The following is a 14,625-nucleotide window of genomic DNA, read 5'->3' as shown; positions in this document are numbered from 1 at the left end:
TTTAAGAGCATATACTTTGCATGCCAAAGATGCTAGGTTGGGAAAGACTCCTGTCTCAGACTTTGGAGGGCCACTGCCAGATGGTATAAACTGCTGTTTTCAAAGCTGGTGCTCTTCAGATGTATTGAACTACAAGTCCTATGCTGTCTAGGGATGACAGCAGTTGCAGTCTAACACCAGGGTAGGGAAGACTCGTAGAACCAATGCTAACATGTACTGTACACTGATGGTTTAACTTTGTATTAAGGCAGCTTCTGATGTTAAATATATTATGAACTTCTCTAACTCCTGAAGATCCAGCTGAAGTAGGAACAGAAACCTTACTGGAGGTAATGAGTCAATAACCAGTTAAACACTCATTCTTCACTCGCAGGTTGAAAATTAGGTAACTGAATATTAAGCTACCTACCACACAATCATCATCTTTATTATTCATTCTAGACTTTGAAAAGGCAAAGAGTTCTGCCCAAAATTATTCTGTCTTCTCTTGACAATATGCCTTTCCCATAAATCACAAGAATCTTTACAATGATGTCTATAGGAATAAGTTATAAGTCAGTCTGTAAGTGAAAAACAAAATTTTCTAATTGTGGTAAAGAAGGCTTTCATATATCCAGTTGGGCTTCACTTGCAGAGATGTATGCACATTATTAAATTAGGGTACAACAATGACATTTCCAATGAGATAGAGATAAAATGGAGAATTTGAGCAAGGTGGATACAGGTGGACACAGGGATGGAACTTGTGAGTTGGAACTTGTTATCGAGTCTGACTTAAGTTGCACTGGTGACTTGACTCAGCCATAGGTCTTTTTGAGAAAGACTCGCATTTGACGCATGGCTCGGAACCATTTTTCCAAGTCGTGTTTCAAATCCCTGTTAGCAATGGGCCTCCCTATCTGCTGCTTCCACCTGCACACCTACCACCCAGCTGACAGACCAAGTGCACGTACAGAGGCAAGGGCCAGCTCCAGGAAGGGAAGTCAGCCCATTGTCTCTGTGCATAAACATCTTTCCACCTGGCTTTCCTTCCAAGCCCACTGTCTCTCCGCATGGCAGCTGGGGAGTGCATGCGCAGTCCAAGTCTTTGAGTCTGAGTCCCAAATCCTGAGTCTTGAGTCATTTGCCCTGGGGGTCCATACAAACAGCTTGAGACCTGGACAAGTCTTGGCACTTGGGACACAGACCCAAAGTCTCAGACTCGGATTTGGGACTTAGACCTGAAGACTCAGACTTGGACTTATGAAGTCTCCCCTTGGTGGACACAACTCATTCATTTCTGCACCATCATGTTCCTCATATGAATGGGTAAACAAACTAAGTAAGAGCAATCTTAATGTGATGTCTTAGCCTCGGATTATGGTTTATTCCCCCTTAATAAATCAGAATCTGTAAGCCTAGAACAAACCTTATTTTAAATACAGCTTATGACACTGGCTTGTTTGGGTGCAGCAATTCAGCTTCAGCTATCCACAAAAAAACCTCTCTTCTTCCCAATATGTTTACCCGCTCATGCAAAGAAAGAAATAAAGCGGAAGAGAACAAGCCTGCATGCCACCTCTTCACATGCTGCTTTCTTAAGTTATAATTCGTTATATAAACCAAATATAGGCAACTTGTGCCTCTCCAAATGTTGTTGGACTGCAACTCCCCATCGGCCCTCACATATGCTGACTAAGACACATGGGGGTTGCAGTTAAAGAACACATGGAGGGCTATACCTGGTCCATTCCTAGCTTAAATGTCAAACATTAAAGTGGCCGGCAATGAGGCCACTGTGTGTGACCAAAGAAGCCTTTAGCCTGATAATCAGCACGAATATGTATAAGTTCTTAAGAAGGATGCTTGCTCTCATTGGACAATGCACAGAGTGATGGCCATCCTAATTTCTCAGTTACAGAAGAGACTTTCCCCAGCTGTACCTGTTGTGCTGTTGACCAAAATAAATCTTCTAGATGAGTGGCAAATCCTTCACTTAGCCATTCTTCAGTCCAATCACGTGCCCCAATAGCCAAGCCAAACCACGCATGAGCTATTTCATGGCACAGCCGTGTTCCACAGAGATGGCTCCCTCCAAATAATGTACTCTGTGACAGGAAGATGATGTGTGGGCTGCATAAATGAAGGACAAAATAAATTATGGACCTGTTACAGCTTGCACTGCCTAACTATAGCAGCAGGTAGACTTTATTAGCCTTGTCAGCCTGTTATTACAGGATACAGGCTATGTCATGACAGTTAGTTTATAGCTCAGACATTTTTAGGAATTAGGTTGCACTTTATTGTTTTCTGGCGAGGATTCAAGCGAAATATTCTGCCAAGCATTTGTTTCACATTTAACCATCAAACGGCTATTACCTGTAATAAGTAACTTAAACCCCAAGTTTTATATTTTTCAAATTACAAGGCTGATTTATTTCAATAGAAGCATTTATGCTTAAGTCAAGATCATAAAAGAAGGATAGGTGTGAATATAAACCATAGGTATTTTTGACAAAATGATCAAAGCAACCAAAAGAAAAAGAAAAAAAAAGAAAAAGGCAGGAAAGAAAGAAAGAAAGAAAGAAAGGGAAAGGCACCCATTCAAAACGGAACATTATCAATGTTGAAAACTCTAAGCTTCCAGGACAAAAAAGGAGGCAAAGCAAACCCTTAATGAAACAAAAGCATGCAGTGGTGTTAAGGAAGAACCTATAGATTATAAAACACATAGGTACACAATTAAATTTGTGGAGCACTGATTACTCATGGAATAGGTCTCCATGCTGTGTTTATACGAATATTATCTTAGGCAAATTACAGAAAGAGGAAGAGACTGCAATTCCAGCAAAATTATGAAAGAGGAAAAGATAGAAATAATGGAATATAACAAACAAAAAACACACCAAAAACCTAAAAGCCTTGTAGTCCAAAACAACAACAAGAAGGAATGGTACATCTCTAGAGGTTTGAAAACAAAGGTAGCCCCACAGAGGCCATGCCCAGAGGGGCTGGACTAAATATGAGTCTTTTATTTGCAATACACAACTCAGCATCAACATCCCTATTAGGCTGGTTCTCTAAGAGATGCAACATCCAGAAGACCCTTTCCCTCTAATTTCCCATCTAATATGCTTGTCCACTACTAATCTCTGCAAAGTAGCCGTCTAGCTTGGGTCCCCTAGATAGTTTGGCCTACAGTTCTGATAATTGCTGACTTACGTTGAGTCTTGGTAGCACTGCTAAGACTAAGAATTATTATCAAAAATATCTAAAGAAGCCGAGCTTAAGAAGGCTACTACAAAACACGGACAGAACTGGTATGCTTTTACTTTTGCCTCTTGGTCTCTTGTGCCTTGCAATTTCTCTGATTCTCACTTCCTGTCAGGACCTACAAGATGGCTTATCTTTTATTTCTATGTGAACAGGGGTGCATCGATTCATTTTGCTACGTCTACTACCTTAAAAAGAAAAACGTAATGAAGCCATAGCTTCATCACTTTCTCATGTCTAGTACATGACAGCATTCTGAAGACAGTAAACTCTTCTCCCATTCTGAATTACACTTTTAAAATCATACCAATTATCAAATTCAACACTTGCAAACAGGAGCTTATACCTGATGCAATGTAATTCTTTAACACAACTGAACCGTGAGTTTGTTTTAGAACTGTTTGCAACAAGTAGCAGGATTAGGGGTGGGAATGAGAGACACATCCGGTGTATGGGGTAGGAGGAATATTGCTGTGCTACATACAATATTTATAGACAATGTGTATGCAACATCACTCTTATTTCCTGATGCCACCTACACAACATTTTGTTACTCTTAGTTATAATATTTATTTTCACTCTACAAATAGATACATTTCCTTAAATGAGATTATCATTTGTTAAAGTTGTATGCATGACAGAATGCACAGATGTTCTGTGTTCACATGACTTGATAGTGTCAATTTGTGTTTGAAACAGCCCATGGAGCTAAACTGGCAGTGTGGAACTAGTACGAATACAATACTGCCATTTGTCAATTTGCAAGTCAAGACTGGGCGGATATAAACAAAATGAGTTCAGAAGCTCAGCAAGCAGTCAGTTGTGGAGCATAGCCAGGTCTTCTCTACAGTTGATCCAAGAACTCAGATTGACTTCTCTGATGAATAACTACCGTTAGTGGGGCTTTGTTTACAAGGAATGCACAAGACAGAACCCAGCTTTTCAGGAGGTACTGTGAAGCCAATTTCAAAACAACAAACTCCATCCCCAATAACTTAGTTCATCTCCTTCCAAGCTGGACAGTAATCCATAGCCTACTGCAAGAACGTTTTTCTGAAACATCTTTCTTGAGTTTCAGAAAAGCAAAGACATCAGCTATAAAGTTTTCAGATAGTTGGTTTTATTAAAGGATTGCATTGTCTTAGAAGCCATCTCAGATGCTGAGATAGGTGAGCGTAAAGAATCAAAAGAGTGGTCCACTTTTTCCAGGGTTCTCAAAAATTCGGTTAAGCTCAATGGGAAGTACAAGTCACTATTTTTCACCAGGATCACTTCACGAGACCTCTTATGGAGATAAACTGGATAACCTCACGCACAACATCCTTTTGTAAAATTGATTTCTACCTCCTGTCTAGACTCTAGATGACATGGCCCACAAAACAGAGAGATCAAGCCCTGTGAAAGCCACAGGGCTGAGTATTTGCAGCAATATTCCAGATGGAAGACATATATACTTTACACTATTACCTTTTAAATAGAGTGCCTATATGCTAGAACACTTTAACACCAAGTAGCATGGCTTGAGGTGACAGTATGCAAGTAGCCATGCTCAAATCATAACCACTGGAGACTAAGATGGCTCAAGGCATTTTGCTGCCTGACACAAAGGAGAAGATGGAATCCCATTATACTGACCAGACCAGCACCTGAGTTTAACAGTGGTGATGGGAAATCACATCTGACCACATCTAGAAGTTGAGTCATGGCAATTGGACTTCTTTCTTATTAGCCTGAAACGTTTCACTACTCATCCAAGTAGCTACTTCAGTCTGAGGAGAGTTGGTAGAAGAACCCGGATACCTCCATGCTCATTTATTTTATTTTATTTTATTTTATTTTATTTTATTTTATTTTATTTATATGCCGCCCACACTACCCAAAGGTCTCTGGGCGGCTTACAACATTTAAACATTTCACTCCGCCCTGCCCCCCATGGTCTGAATAGGCTCGTTGGGTGGATGGGGTGAGTGAAAAATCCGACCTCTTCAGTCACCCGCCAGAAAGACCACTGTTAATGACTGTTAATGACCCACGAGAATGGGTGGAGAAGGACTGCAGAGGTCCCCATCCTTTGTCCACTTAACAAGTCTACTCAAACCGGGAGGAAGTGAGACGAACATGAAGGATATCTCAGGGGTCTCCCACCAACTCTCCTCAGACTGAAGCAGCTATTTGGATGAGAAAGAAATCCAGTTGGCCATGGCTCAGCTTCCAGCTCTAATTCAGGAGGTGCAAGGCAGACCACAAGGTATGTTGCTGTCTTTTCTAACACCTTGCTGCTGCCTTCCAATAACTGCCACCTATGACAAGAATCTCAATATGCTTAACGGTACAACCAGCTCTGATTAGAAAAATATGCCAGGTACTGTAGATTCTTTTTCACCTCATCGGGTTTTACAGAGCTGTCTCCGATCTTTATTCTCATTAGCTGAAATCCTGTTGCTTAATGTAGTGTGCTACTCTAGAGTGGGCCAATGGAATCAGTGGGGATCTGCGAGTTAAGTCTGTACATTTCATTGATTCATATGGGGCTACTTTACTTGCAACTTACTACACATAATATAACATTATGAGTTTATAACGTTATACACAGATCAAGAAGCATACAGTTAAAAGGTCATGGCACATCATGGGCTGCATCTGTAAAGGTTTGAGGTTGGATAAGTAACTTCTTGGGATGGCAACTCATAGAATCTTAAACCAGCATTGTCAGTGGCCATACTAGCTAGGGAATTTTGGGAGGTATCACCTGAAAGTGTTCCTTTTTCATGCTTCAGTACAAATCTGTACAGAGAAGATTTTCTTACCATGCTCATAACATGACCTTAAGACATTTCCAAGATATACGAATCCATGTTGCAAATAGCTCCTATTACTCACCCCAATCCTTCCTTCAAAAATGTAACACCCACATTTTTCTAGAAACAAGTTTATCTGTCTGGATCTGTCTTCAGACTGTGGTTTTAATACTGTGTTTTCCACACACAGAAAGTAACCATCCCAAAGTTGAAATTCAGGAAAGCTGATTCAGATGGAGTTCAACCAGCTAAAATCACAGAATACACCACAACATACTGAAGCGTTAGTAAAGGGACAGAGTCACTGAGAACAAAGAACTAGAATAAGCAGCAAATCTCCGAATCTCCACACAAGCCAATTTAAATTATTAAGAGCAAAAAGGCACTGAGGGGGAAAAAAGCACAGAAGCTACAGAATATAATGAAACACTCCCTTTGATTACAAAGCCCCCGTTGAGAAGAATAACTGTGCAACTTGGGGGTACTGCTTTGGTCATTTTTAAGTAAATGACCCCTAACTGTGGTGTATGCAGTGTTACAGAGAAATAGCCCAGAAATGTACCAAGTAAATAACATTCCAGACATACTGCTGGCAGCCTTTTGGCCATTTGGCTGAAACAAAACAAAAGTAACTTCAGGCTTTACAAACAGGCATGCAGAAGGGGGTTACATTTTAATCATCTGTTGCATTCATATGAAGATATAAGGCAGAGATGATGTTTTTGAGTACTTTTCGGGGGGTGAGGTAATTCACACACTTAAAACAATTAAAAGGTCACACTGAAATGTGCCTCTTATCAGAACAACAAAAGACACAAGCATAAATGCATGGATGTAAACATCTGTGAACTGCACTACAATCAGGTCAGCAAGAACAGAATTTCATTTTCAGGCATTTCCTTCAGAGTTTGGAAAGGATTACTCAGGTCTTTATTCCTCCTCAAGCCTCAAATCTTGCTCTTTATTTCTCTCGCCAAAGCCATGCAGCCTGTTTCCCCACCCCAATACCCTCACCAGTTTATCAAAGCCATTTTTGAATTACATGTCACTACAGGGCCAGAGAAAGTAATTGTTTACTTTGGCACAAAGAATCTAAAGAGCTGGACATATTAGTTCTGTATTACTTCCACTGCCAGTTGATCTTGGCAATTACCTAAATGGCCTGATACAATTTTATTGTTTCAGGACACAGTCCGGAGAACTGCACAAAAAAAAGTCTGCAGTCCTAATTGTGTGGGAGATTTGGGGGCACACACAATTTTAACAACATTATGTGTGAGTTTTCCATTGGCCACTTTTGTTGTTTTTTAAAATGATGTTCCCTATATTTCATTCTCCCTCACTGTTTTTTTTCTATTGTGGCATTTTACACTAAATGCTAATTGCTGACTAAGGGCTACATAACGTCCTAATCTGTTGCATTTTGAAAGAATCATGATTTGTTCTTTTGAAATCACATACAAGCTCTGTGTTTCTTTGTTCTTTTGCTCCTGGAATTTTGCGGGGTGATAGATTCTGTATCTGCACACATGTATACTTTTCTCATGGTGTCCTGGGTTGCCCACCACAATAATGTGGGTAACTTAAGATACGCTGCAAGTGTTTCTTTGGGAATTGCTATGGTGATCAGGAATTGTGGGCAATGAAACCATACTAATGGTGGGAATGTATCAGTGAAGTGTTAAAACATACATACTCTTCCTCCCATTTGTCACACAAATGGCAAGCTCTGGAAATCAAATTTGCTATTCATGGTGGCATCCAGGAAATCCATCACATTTGGCTCCTCTTCCTAAATTACCAGAGTTGGAGGCATGGAAACACCCCATAGTTGAGGGATGTTGTTCAGTGGCTTTGCTAAATTCTAAACCTTTACTTACACCTGGTAAAAACAATAACACCCTTCTGTGTACAGCTGCACAGCAGTTATGATTTATGCATCTTACAGTGGAAAAAGATTGGAGCCTTTTCAGTGTGGTCTACCAACCTCAGACTTATTGCAGTGCACCAACAGAATTACTGTGCTCAAGCAAATTATTACCTACCTAATTTTATGCCAGACACAACCTTGATTATTATTCATAATGCTAAGCCAAGATTTGGTATATATGTAAGTCTATGAGCCTGTCCTAAATGTTAAGATTGTGTGCTCCCCCTCTCCTTGCGTGTACCCAAGAAAAGAACAGCTGACAAATTTACCCTCACTTTCTCCAACTTCTGGCTATTTTACAAATAAACAAGGAGTTGCGTATAGAACCAAGTGTCTTTTCAAAGAGGTGCTGGTTTGTTTAACTATCAACTAGAATTTGTTTCCAAACACAGCTCTTGATTTTGTGTGTAAGGACTAGCCAGAGATCAGGGAGAGTGAAACTAAATTCATCAGGGATCTTCCAAACACTATATGGGAGGGAAAAAGGGAAGAAGGAGGACATGCAAGTCTGAGTCTTTGTTCACAGAAGTGCTTTTGAGCATAATATTAAGATTGGCTTTGCATTAAATTCAGACCGGATCAGTCTCTTCAATGAAGTAGCATAACTAGATGGATTATTTCAATATGCTTACTGAAATGGCCAGCATAGTCTTCTCTCCGTATATTTTTGATCTCTTAAACCAATGGACTGTGTCTCCATGGGAGAGTAATATTGAACGTTTTTTGTTATTTTGCTTGGTTGGACAAAATCATCAGGCTTCCTCTGTTTTTGTTATGGCTCTAAGAGCTGGCCTCTCCCAACATTCCTTTCTGCAAAAACCAAAACATCCTTTTAACACTGAAGTTGTGAACATAATGAGCATTGCTAACTGGCTTCTCTGGTTGAAGTCAAACAAAGCAAGATGGACCAATTCTGCTTACATTATGAAGAGTTTTCAGTTCATAACACAGCATAAACCGAAGTTGCAGAAACTTCAAAAGCAGGCCAGAACAGGTTCATGGGTGGAGTAAATAGGACTAAAAGCCGCACCTAGTTGACAATAAATTAGCAATCCCTTCCAGAAAACTGGCATGAGTCCCAATACCCCCTCTATAGAAAGCAAATTAATAGCTTAGTTTCTGTCTATGCACTGCTGAGTACAGTTTTCAGCAAAAAGGGTATTTTGACAACCAAATCTCAAGTTTGCTTATTTGCATCAGTTACTTGAAAGAATATTCCTATGAAGTGTCACTAGGAACTACTGTGTTTCCCCAAAAATAAGACAGGGTCTTATATTAATTTTTGCTCCAAAACTGCATTAGGGCTTATTTTCAGGGGAGGTTTTATCTTTTTCATTTACAACCATCCACATTTATTCACATGCAGTCAGATCATGTTCTGGTTGCTGCACAATGGTGGAGGGTGCGGTTTTAATTAACTGGGGCTTATTTTGGGGGGTAGGGCTTATATTAAGAGCACCCTGAGAAATCATACTAGGGCTTATTTTCAGGTTAGGTTTTATTTTAGAGGAAGCAGGGTACATTATATGACTTGATGATCAATTCGTAGAGTGCTTTTAAAATAAATTAATAGACATGAAAAGCTAGGTTCTTAGGGAATACATACTTTATTTTATTTTATGTCAGATTTTATATTGGTTATCACCCAGAATAGTGCTGTGCACTAATGGGGTTAAATATAAATGAAATTTTAAAAAGACATTTTAATCCATGAGAACAAACAAACAGAAAAAATACAGAAGGAACATTCCCTCTCCCACTGATGTAAACACATGCAGGCATATTCTTTGATAAAGCAAAGCATGCTGCTTATATACCACTCCACAGCACTTAAAGCACCCTCTGGGAGGTTTGCAATTTAATTATGCAGGCTACACACTGCCCTCCTCACAGCGAGCTGGGTCCTCAATTTACCGACCACAGAAGGACAGAAGGCTGAATCAACCTTAAGCTAGCTACATGAGACTGAACCTGAGTCGTGAACAGAGTTTGGGCTGCAGTATTGCAGTTTAACCACTGGGCCACGAGGCTCGTTCGTGGCTAAGATCTTTGTTACTTGTTGAAAAACTAGTACTGCAACTTCTTAAATTTCTTCATTTAAAAAGTAACAGAAATTCAAATCGTAGTTAACTAGCATGAAAGTTACTTCTCTGTCAGCAAGTTCAATTCCACTTCAATCTAAAGAGAGAAACAGGTGCCAATTTAAAAATCAGCCACAGAGAACGCATGTTGGATTATTCTGCCATACACTTAATCAACAATAACATTACAGATAAATGAACTCCATTAAGTGTATATGCCTAGTCTTTTGTTAAATCTTTAGTTAACAATATTATACAGGCCAATGTTCTCACAGAACTGCAAGAACTCCCAGCCATTTCAGATTATTTTCCAAAGAGCAAAGATGAAGAAAAGTCTGTGCAAAGCCAATGTCTCATCTGTAAATTAAAAATGACTCCATACAAATATGTTATGCCATATAATGACATAAAATCATCAGCATATGTATTAGAACTACTGGTTGGTATTTATAAAGCATGGGATTTTTGGTATTTAATCTTTCAAATGGCAAGAATGGAATTTTCAATACATACAAAAGGGGCCACATTTAGTATCTTGACTTTAGCTTCAGCAGACTCCCAACAGCAAATGAAAGTGTCCTACGACTACGAAGCTCAGCGAGGTAGCAAGGAAAAATAATATAGTGCTGAATGATTGCAGTTTTGGATCACTTTCTGTGTAAGGAACATTTGTATATATACTGATCATTTGCCTTCTACATCATCATAACCATTTCGCTACAAAAAAAAAGTTCAGGGGATTGGTGGTCTAAGCTCAAGAAAGAATTTGCAGTTAATATTCCTTGGCAAATGCATTATTGGTATTCATTCTACATAAGAAGGGTCATGCTGGACCCACCAAGTTCATACAGTGAGCCACCACTCTGGGTACCACATGGACCTGTGTACCATTGTATTATCTGCCTCACAGTCTTCAGCACTTGACATGCATAAGCATAATACAGACTATAAGATAGCCATTCTAACTAGTAGCAATCAATGGTTTCAACCTTTTTGAATTTACCTGATCCTCTTTCAAAGCAATCTAAGCTGGGCACCACCACTACATCTTATGACAATGAATGCCACCATTTAACTATGTGCCATGAGAACAAGTACTTCAATTTTGCTTCCCCTCATTCAGCATCAGTGGACAGCCCCAACATGTAGCATTCTAGATTGTAATAATCTTTCTCCACACCATGCATGATTTTATACAATCCTATCATGTCTGCCCTTGGTAGAACAAACATCAGCGGCAAAGACTGATGTTAATTTGCACCTAAATAGTGTGATTCCAATCAATTCACAAGTATGCATTGGGCCAAAGTTTAATATTTTTCTTTTCCATCAATTTCAGGGGAAGATACCAAGCCCTTGATTAAATGTTTAACTGGAAACAATGGCACTAGAAGTGAACTCTGGTTCCAAAATGGCCCACTAAAAAAAATTACTCCTAATCTTCCAGACCTTCCCTTTGGAAAGGCTGCTTCCAGATGAGGCTTTTATATACAGTATAACTGCCTGCCTTATTCACTCATTGTCCAGAAAATGTCATCTTCCATTTGTAGCTCTTCCACATTTTTCCACAGCCTTTTTTGTCTTGTTTAATTTATATTATTACTTTTTTTAAAAAAATGTCCTTTACCACAGAAAATCTGTCAAGAGGAATAGCTGCCCAAAGTCTTTTGCTTGGTAGCTCTAGGAGCCATCCATCTGGAAGCATTTGTGATCCTCATTATCTGCTATCAAAGCACCTTGGCCCTGTGTCTACATATTTGAATATATCTTGTAGCATGTTTGCTTTTGCCAGGTTTAGCTCCATTCAGACCAAGCTGGATTTAACATGTGTAAATCAATTTGCTGCCATGGAACCAGGCAACTTCTATATACTCTGTTAATTAATGCCACAAACTTGATGTGGATTGGAATCTCCCATTTATCTATTAACATTAAAATAAATGGCAAAGAAACAACCTTTTATCCATCTCCTTTATGAGAACCACACAAGCACAAGTAACTGTGAAAGACCCAGATGACATATCCTGCTCTGTCTAGCTAGCTGTCCTGAATATAACGAATATACATTTAGCAAGTAGCAGGCTCTTCTCAACACAAAGGAAGGGTAATTCTGTGGACTGCATAAAAAGTCAATGCACAACACTCCTGATTTCAGGCATATGACTCACTTCAAAGTTAAAGGAAGCCATGTGGTTAAAGCCTGCCTACAGATGCCTTTGAAATTTTAGCTCTAAGCCTTTTAAACAGACATCTATTCCAGTCAACAAGAGACAACCTATTTTTGTTTCTAAAGCAGTGCCTACGGACTATTGCCATTCCTTCTCTTGGGAACTCAGATAACAATTTTCCTCTTATCGTTTTCCTGTCTCAGTCTCAGCTTATCACTTCGCTGTTTCAGCACATCTGATCTTGTGAGCCTACAGATGCAATGCTTTGTAGCCTGACCTGGCCTTCCAGCAGTACAAAAGACTGATGTAGTCTAGTCCGTCCTAGAGAATCTCCCCAATGGCTGGCTTTCCAAAGTAGGGAGTAGGGAGCAGAAAGGTTTCTGGCTCTGTGCTGTGCCAAGTAGCTAAGCCTCAAGTCTAAATGTGCTATATAAACAAACACTAGGTTAGTCCTAGATAAGGGACAGATAATCAGTCAACAAGACAAGACAGAGGTGTGTGTATGTATTTATACTACAGAGATGGGAAAAGACTATAGACATGCTCAGAGGCTCAGAAGAACTCATATCTACAAACAACTCTTGTTCAGCTTGGATAACAGAGTGCAATACTGTTTACCAGTTCTGTTCAAGACCTGTTCATGAATAAATGGCTCCACACAGCCAAGAGAACATATGAAATTAGCATCAATACAGAATGAGTATCTAGCGTTAGACTGAAAGATAACCACTTTATGGTAACCACCAGAACAGACTTCCTGCTTTCTCCTGACCCCTTTGGGTGACAACCCAGCAAACCTACCCTACAGTGCATGGATAGAGCCCTTCCTTGGTTCATCTGGCTATTTACTTTTCCCACTGGCTCTAATGTAGAAAGCACTGATGCTGCGCCAAGGAATAATTTAAAAAACTACAACATACTGAAAAAGGACAGCTCCTGCTCAGTCTCATCTGCACTGAATAGTGCTAATCTATGTAAGGTTTCTGTTTTACCCACACAAATCAGATATGCCAGAGACTGAACAAGGGCCCTCGGCATGGAGAAGCATGTACTCAACCACATGCTACCAACATTTATTAAAATGGCACTAACTCAGATGTGTGATTTCAGTTTAATATTACTCTGCTAAAAGACCTGGAAGGACAGATCCTGAAGTTGAGACTCCAGTACTTTGGCCATCTCATGAGAAGAGAAGACTCCCTGGAAAAGACCTTGATGTTGGGAAAGTGTGAAGGCAAGAGGAGAAGGGGACGACAGAGGACGAGATGGTTGGACAGTGTCATCAAAGTGACCAACATGAATTTGACCAAACTCCGGGAGGCAGTGGAAGACAGGAGGGCCTGGCGTGCTCTGATCCATGGGGTCACGACTTAATAACTAAACAACAACTAAAAGACTGTGAAATAGCTAACCAGAAAGGGCTTTCTCTGCCATTGTTATTATTTACAGTATAAGCTACTATGAACAAAGAGCAACAACATAAGCTCACATCTTTTAGCAAAAATGTACATTGCCGCTGAAAGCCTTCAAGTACTTTTAGTAAATTGATAAACGTGACAAATAGTCCCAAACATGTTTTTTCCTGTCTGATATTAGTCACTTTTGTCATTGATTAATGTTATTATTTGTTTCCAGATAGATTTGTGATTTGCAGCTTTCCATCATAGCTATTATTGACTGCCTTCGATGTTCGGGAGTTAACCTCTAAAATTATAGCGAGAAACCTCCTCCAAGAGAAGTAGGAAGACAACAGGAACAGGCTAAAGTTACATTAGAAGCTATCCCCCATCTCCACCATGCATTTTTAGTTAATAGTAAATACCCTGCACATCATGTCCATAATTCATAATGCAAACAGCTATTACAGTCATCTACTTGCAATACAGGTATGTGTGCTGAGATTGTGTATAGGCATCCTTCAGTCTCGAGAGACTATGGTAACATGCTCTGTATGAAGGTCTTGGAACAGTGTCTTCTGTGGCTGAGAAGGCCAATTCGAGACTGACAATCTCTTCCACATTGAAGACAAATACAATCTGTCCCCTGCCCAGCTCCCTGGTTTTGCTTGTTTCGGGACTGCCTCTTTGCCTCGGCCTGCTGTACAAGTGTCTCTTCAAATTGGGAGAGGCCATGATGCACCGCCTGCCTCCAGGCTGAACGCTCAGACGTCAAGGTTTCCCATCTGTTGAGGTCCATTCCTAAAGCCTTCAGATCCCACTTGCAGATGTCCTTGTAACGCAGCTGTGGTCTCCCTCGGGGGGCGGCTTCCCTGCACTAATTCTCCATACAGGAGATCTTTTGGAATCTGACCATCAGCCATTCTCACGACGTGCCCAAGCCAACGTAGACGGCACTGTTTCAATAATGTATAATGCTGAGATTATTTAAGAAACTTA

The 14,625-nt window shown here is 40.0% G+C and overlaps 1 protein-coding gene across 16 annotated transcripts in view; it reads right to left on the bottom strand.

The window, feature by feature from the left end:
• Positions 1–14,625, bottom strand: part of AOPEP (aminopeptidase O (putative)) — a 234,245-nt gene that overhangs the window by 158,848 nt on the left and 60,772 nt on the right. For all 16 annotated transcript variants that reach the window (XM_072992329.2, XM_072992325.2, XM_072992323.2 and 13 more), the window contains one exon: positions 1,923–2,112. In XM_072992329.2, coding sequence (XP_072848430.2) covers positions 1,923–2,112 — 190 coding nt within the window. The remainder of the gene's footprint in view (positions 1–1,922; positions 2,113–14,625) is intronic.

This window comes from Pogona vitticeps, chromosome 2 (assembly GCF_051106095.1).
Source record: "Pogona vitticeps strain Pit_001003342236 chromosome 2, PviZW2.1, whole genome shotgun sequence".
NCBI classification, from domain to species: Eukaryota; Metazoa; Chordata; class Lepidosauria; order Squamata; family Agamidae; genus Pogona; species Pogona vitticeps.
This window is presented reverse-complemented; position numbering and strand designations above follow the sequence as displayed.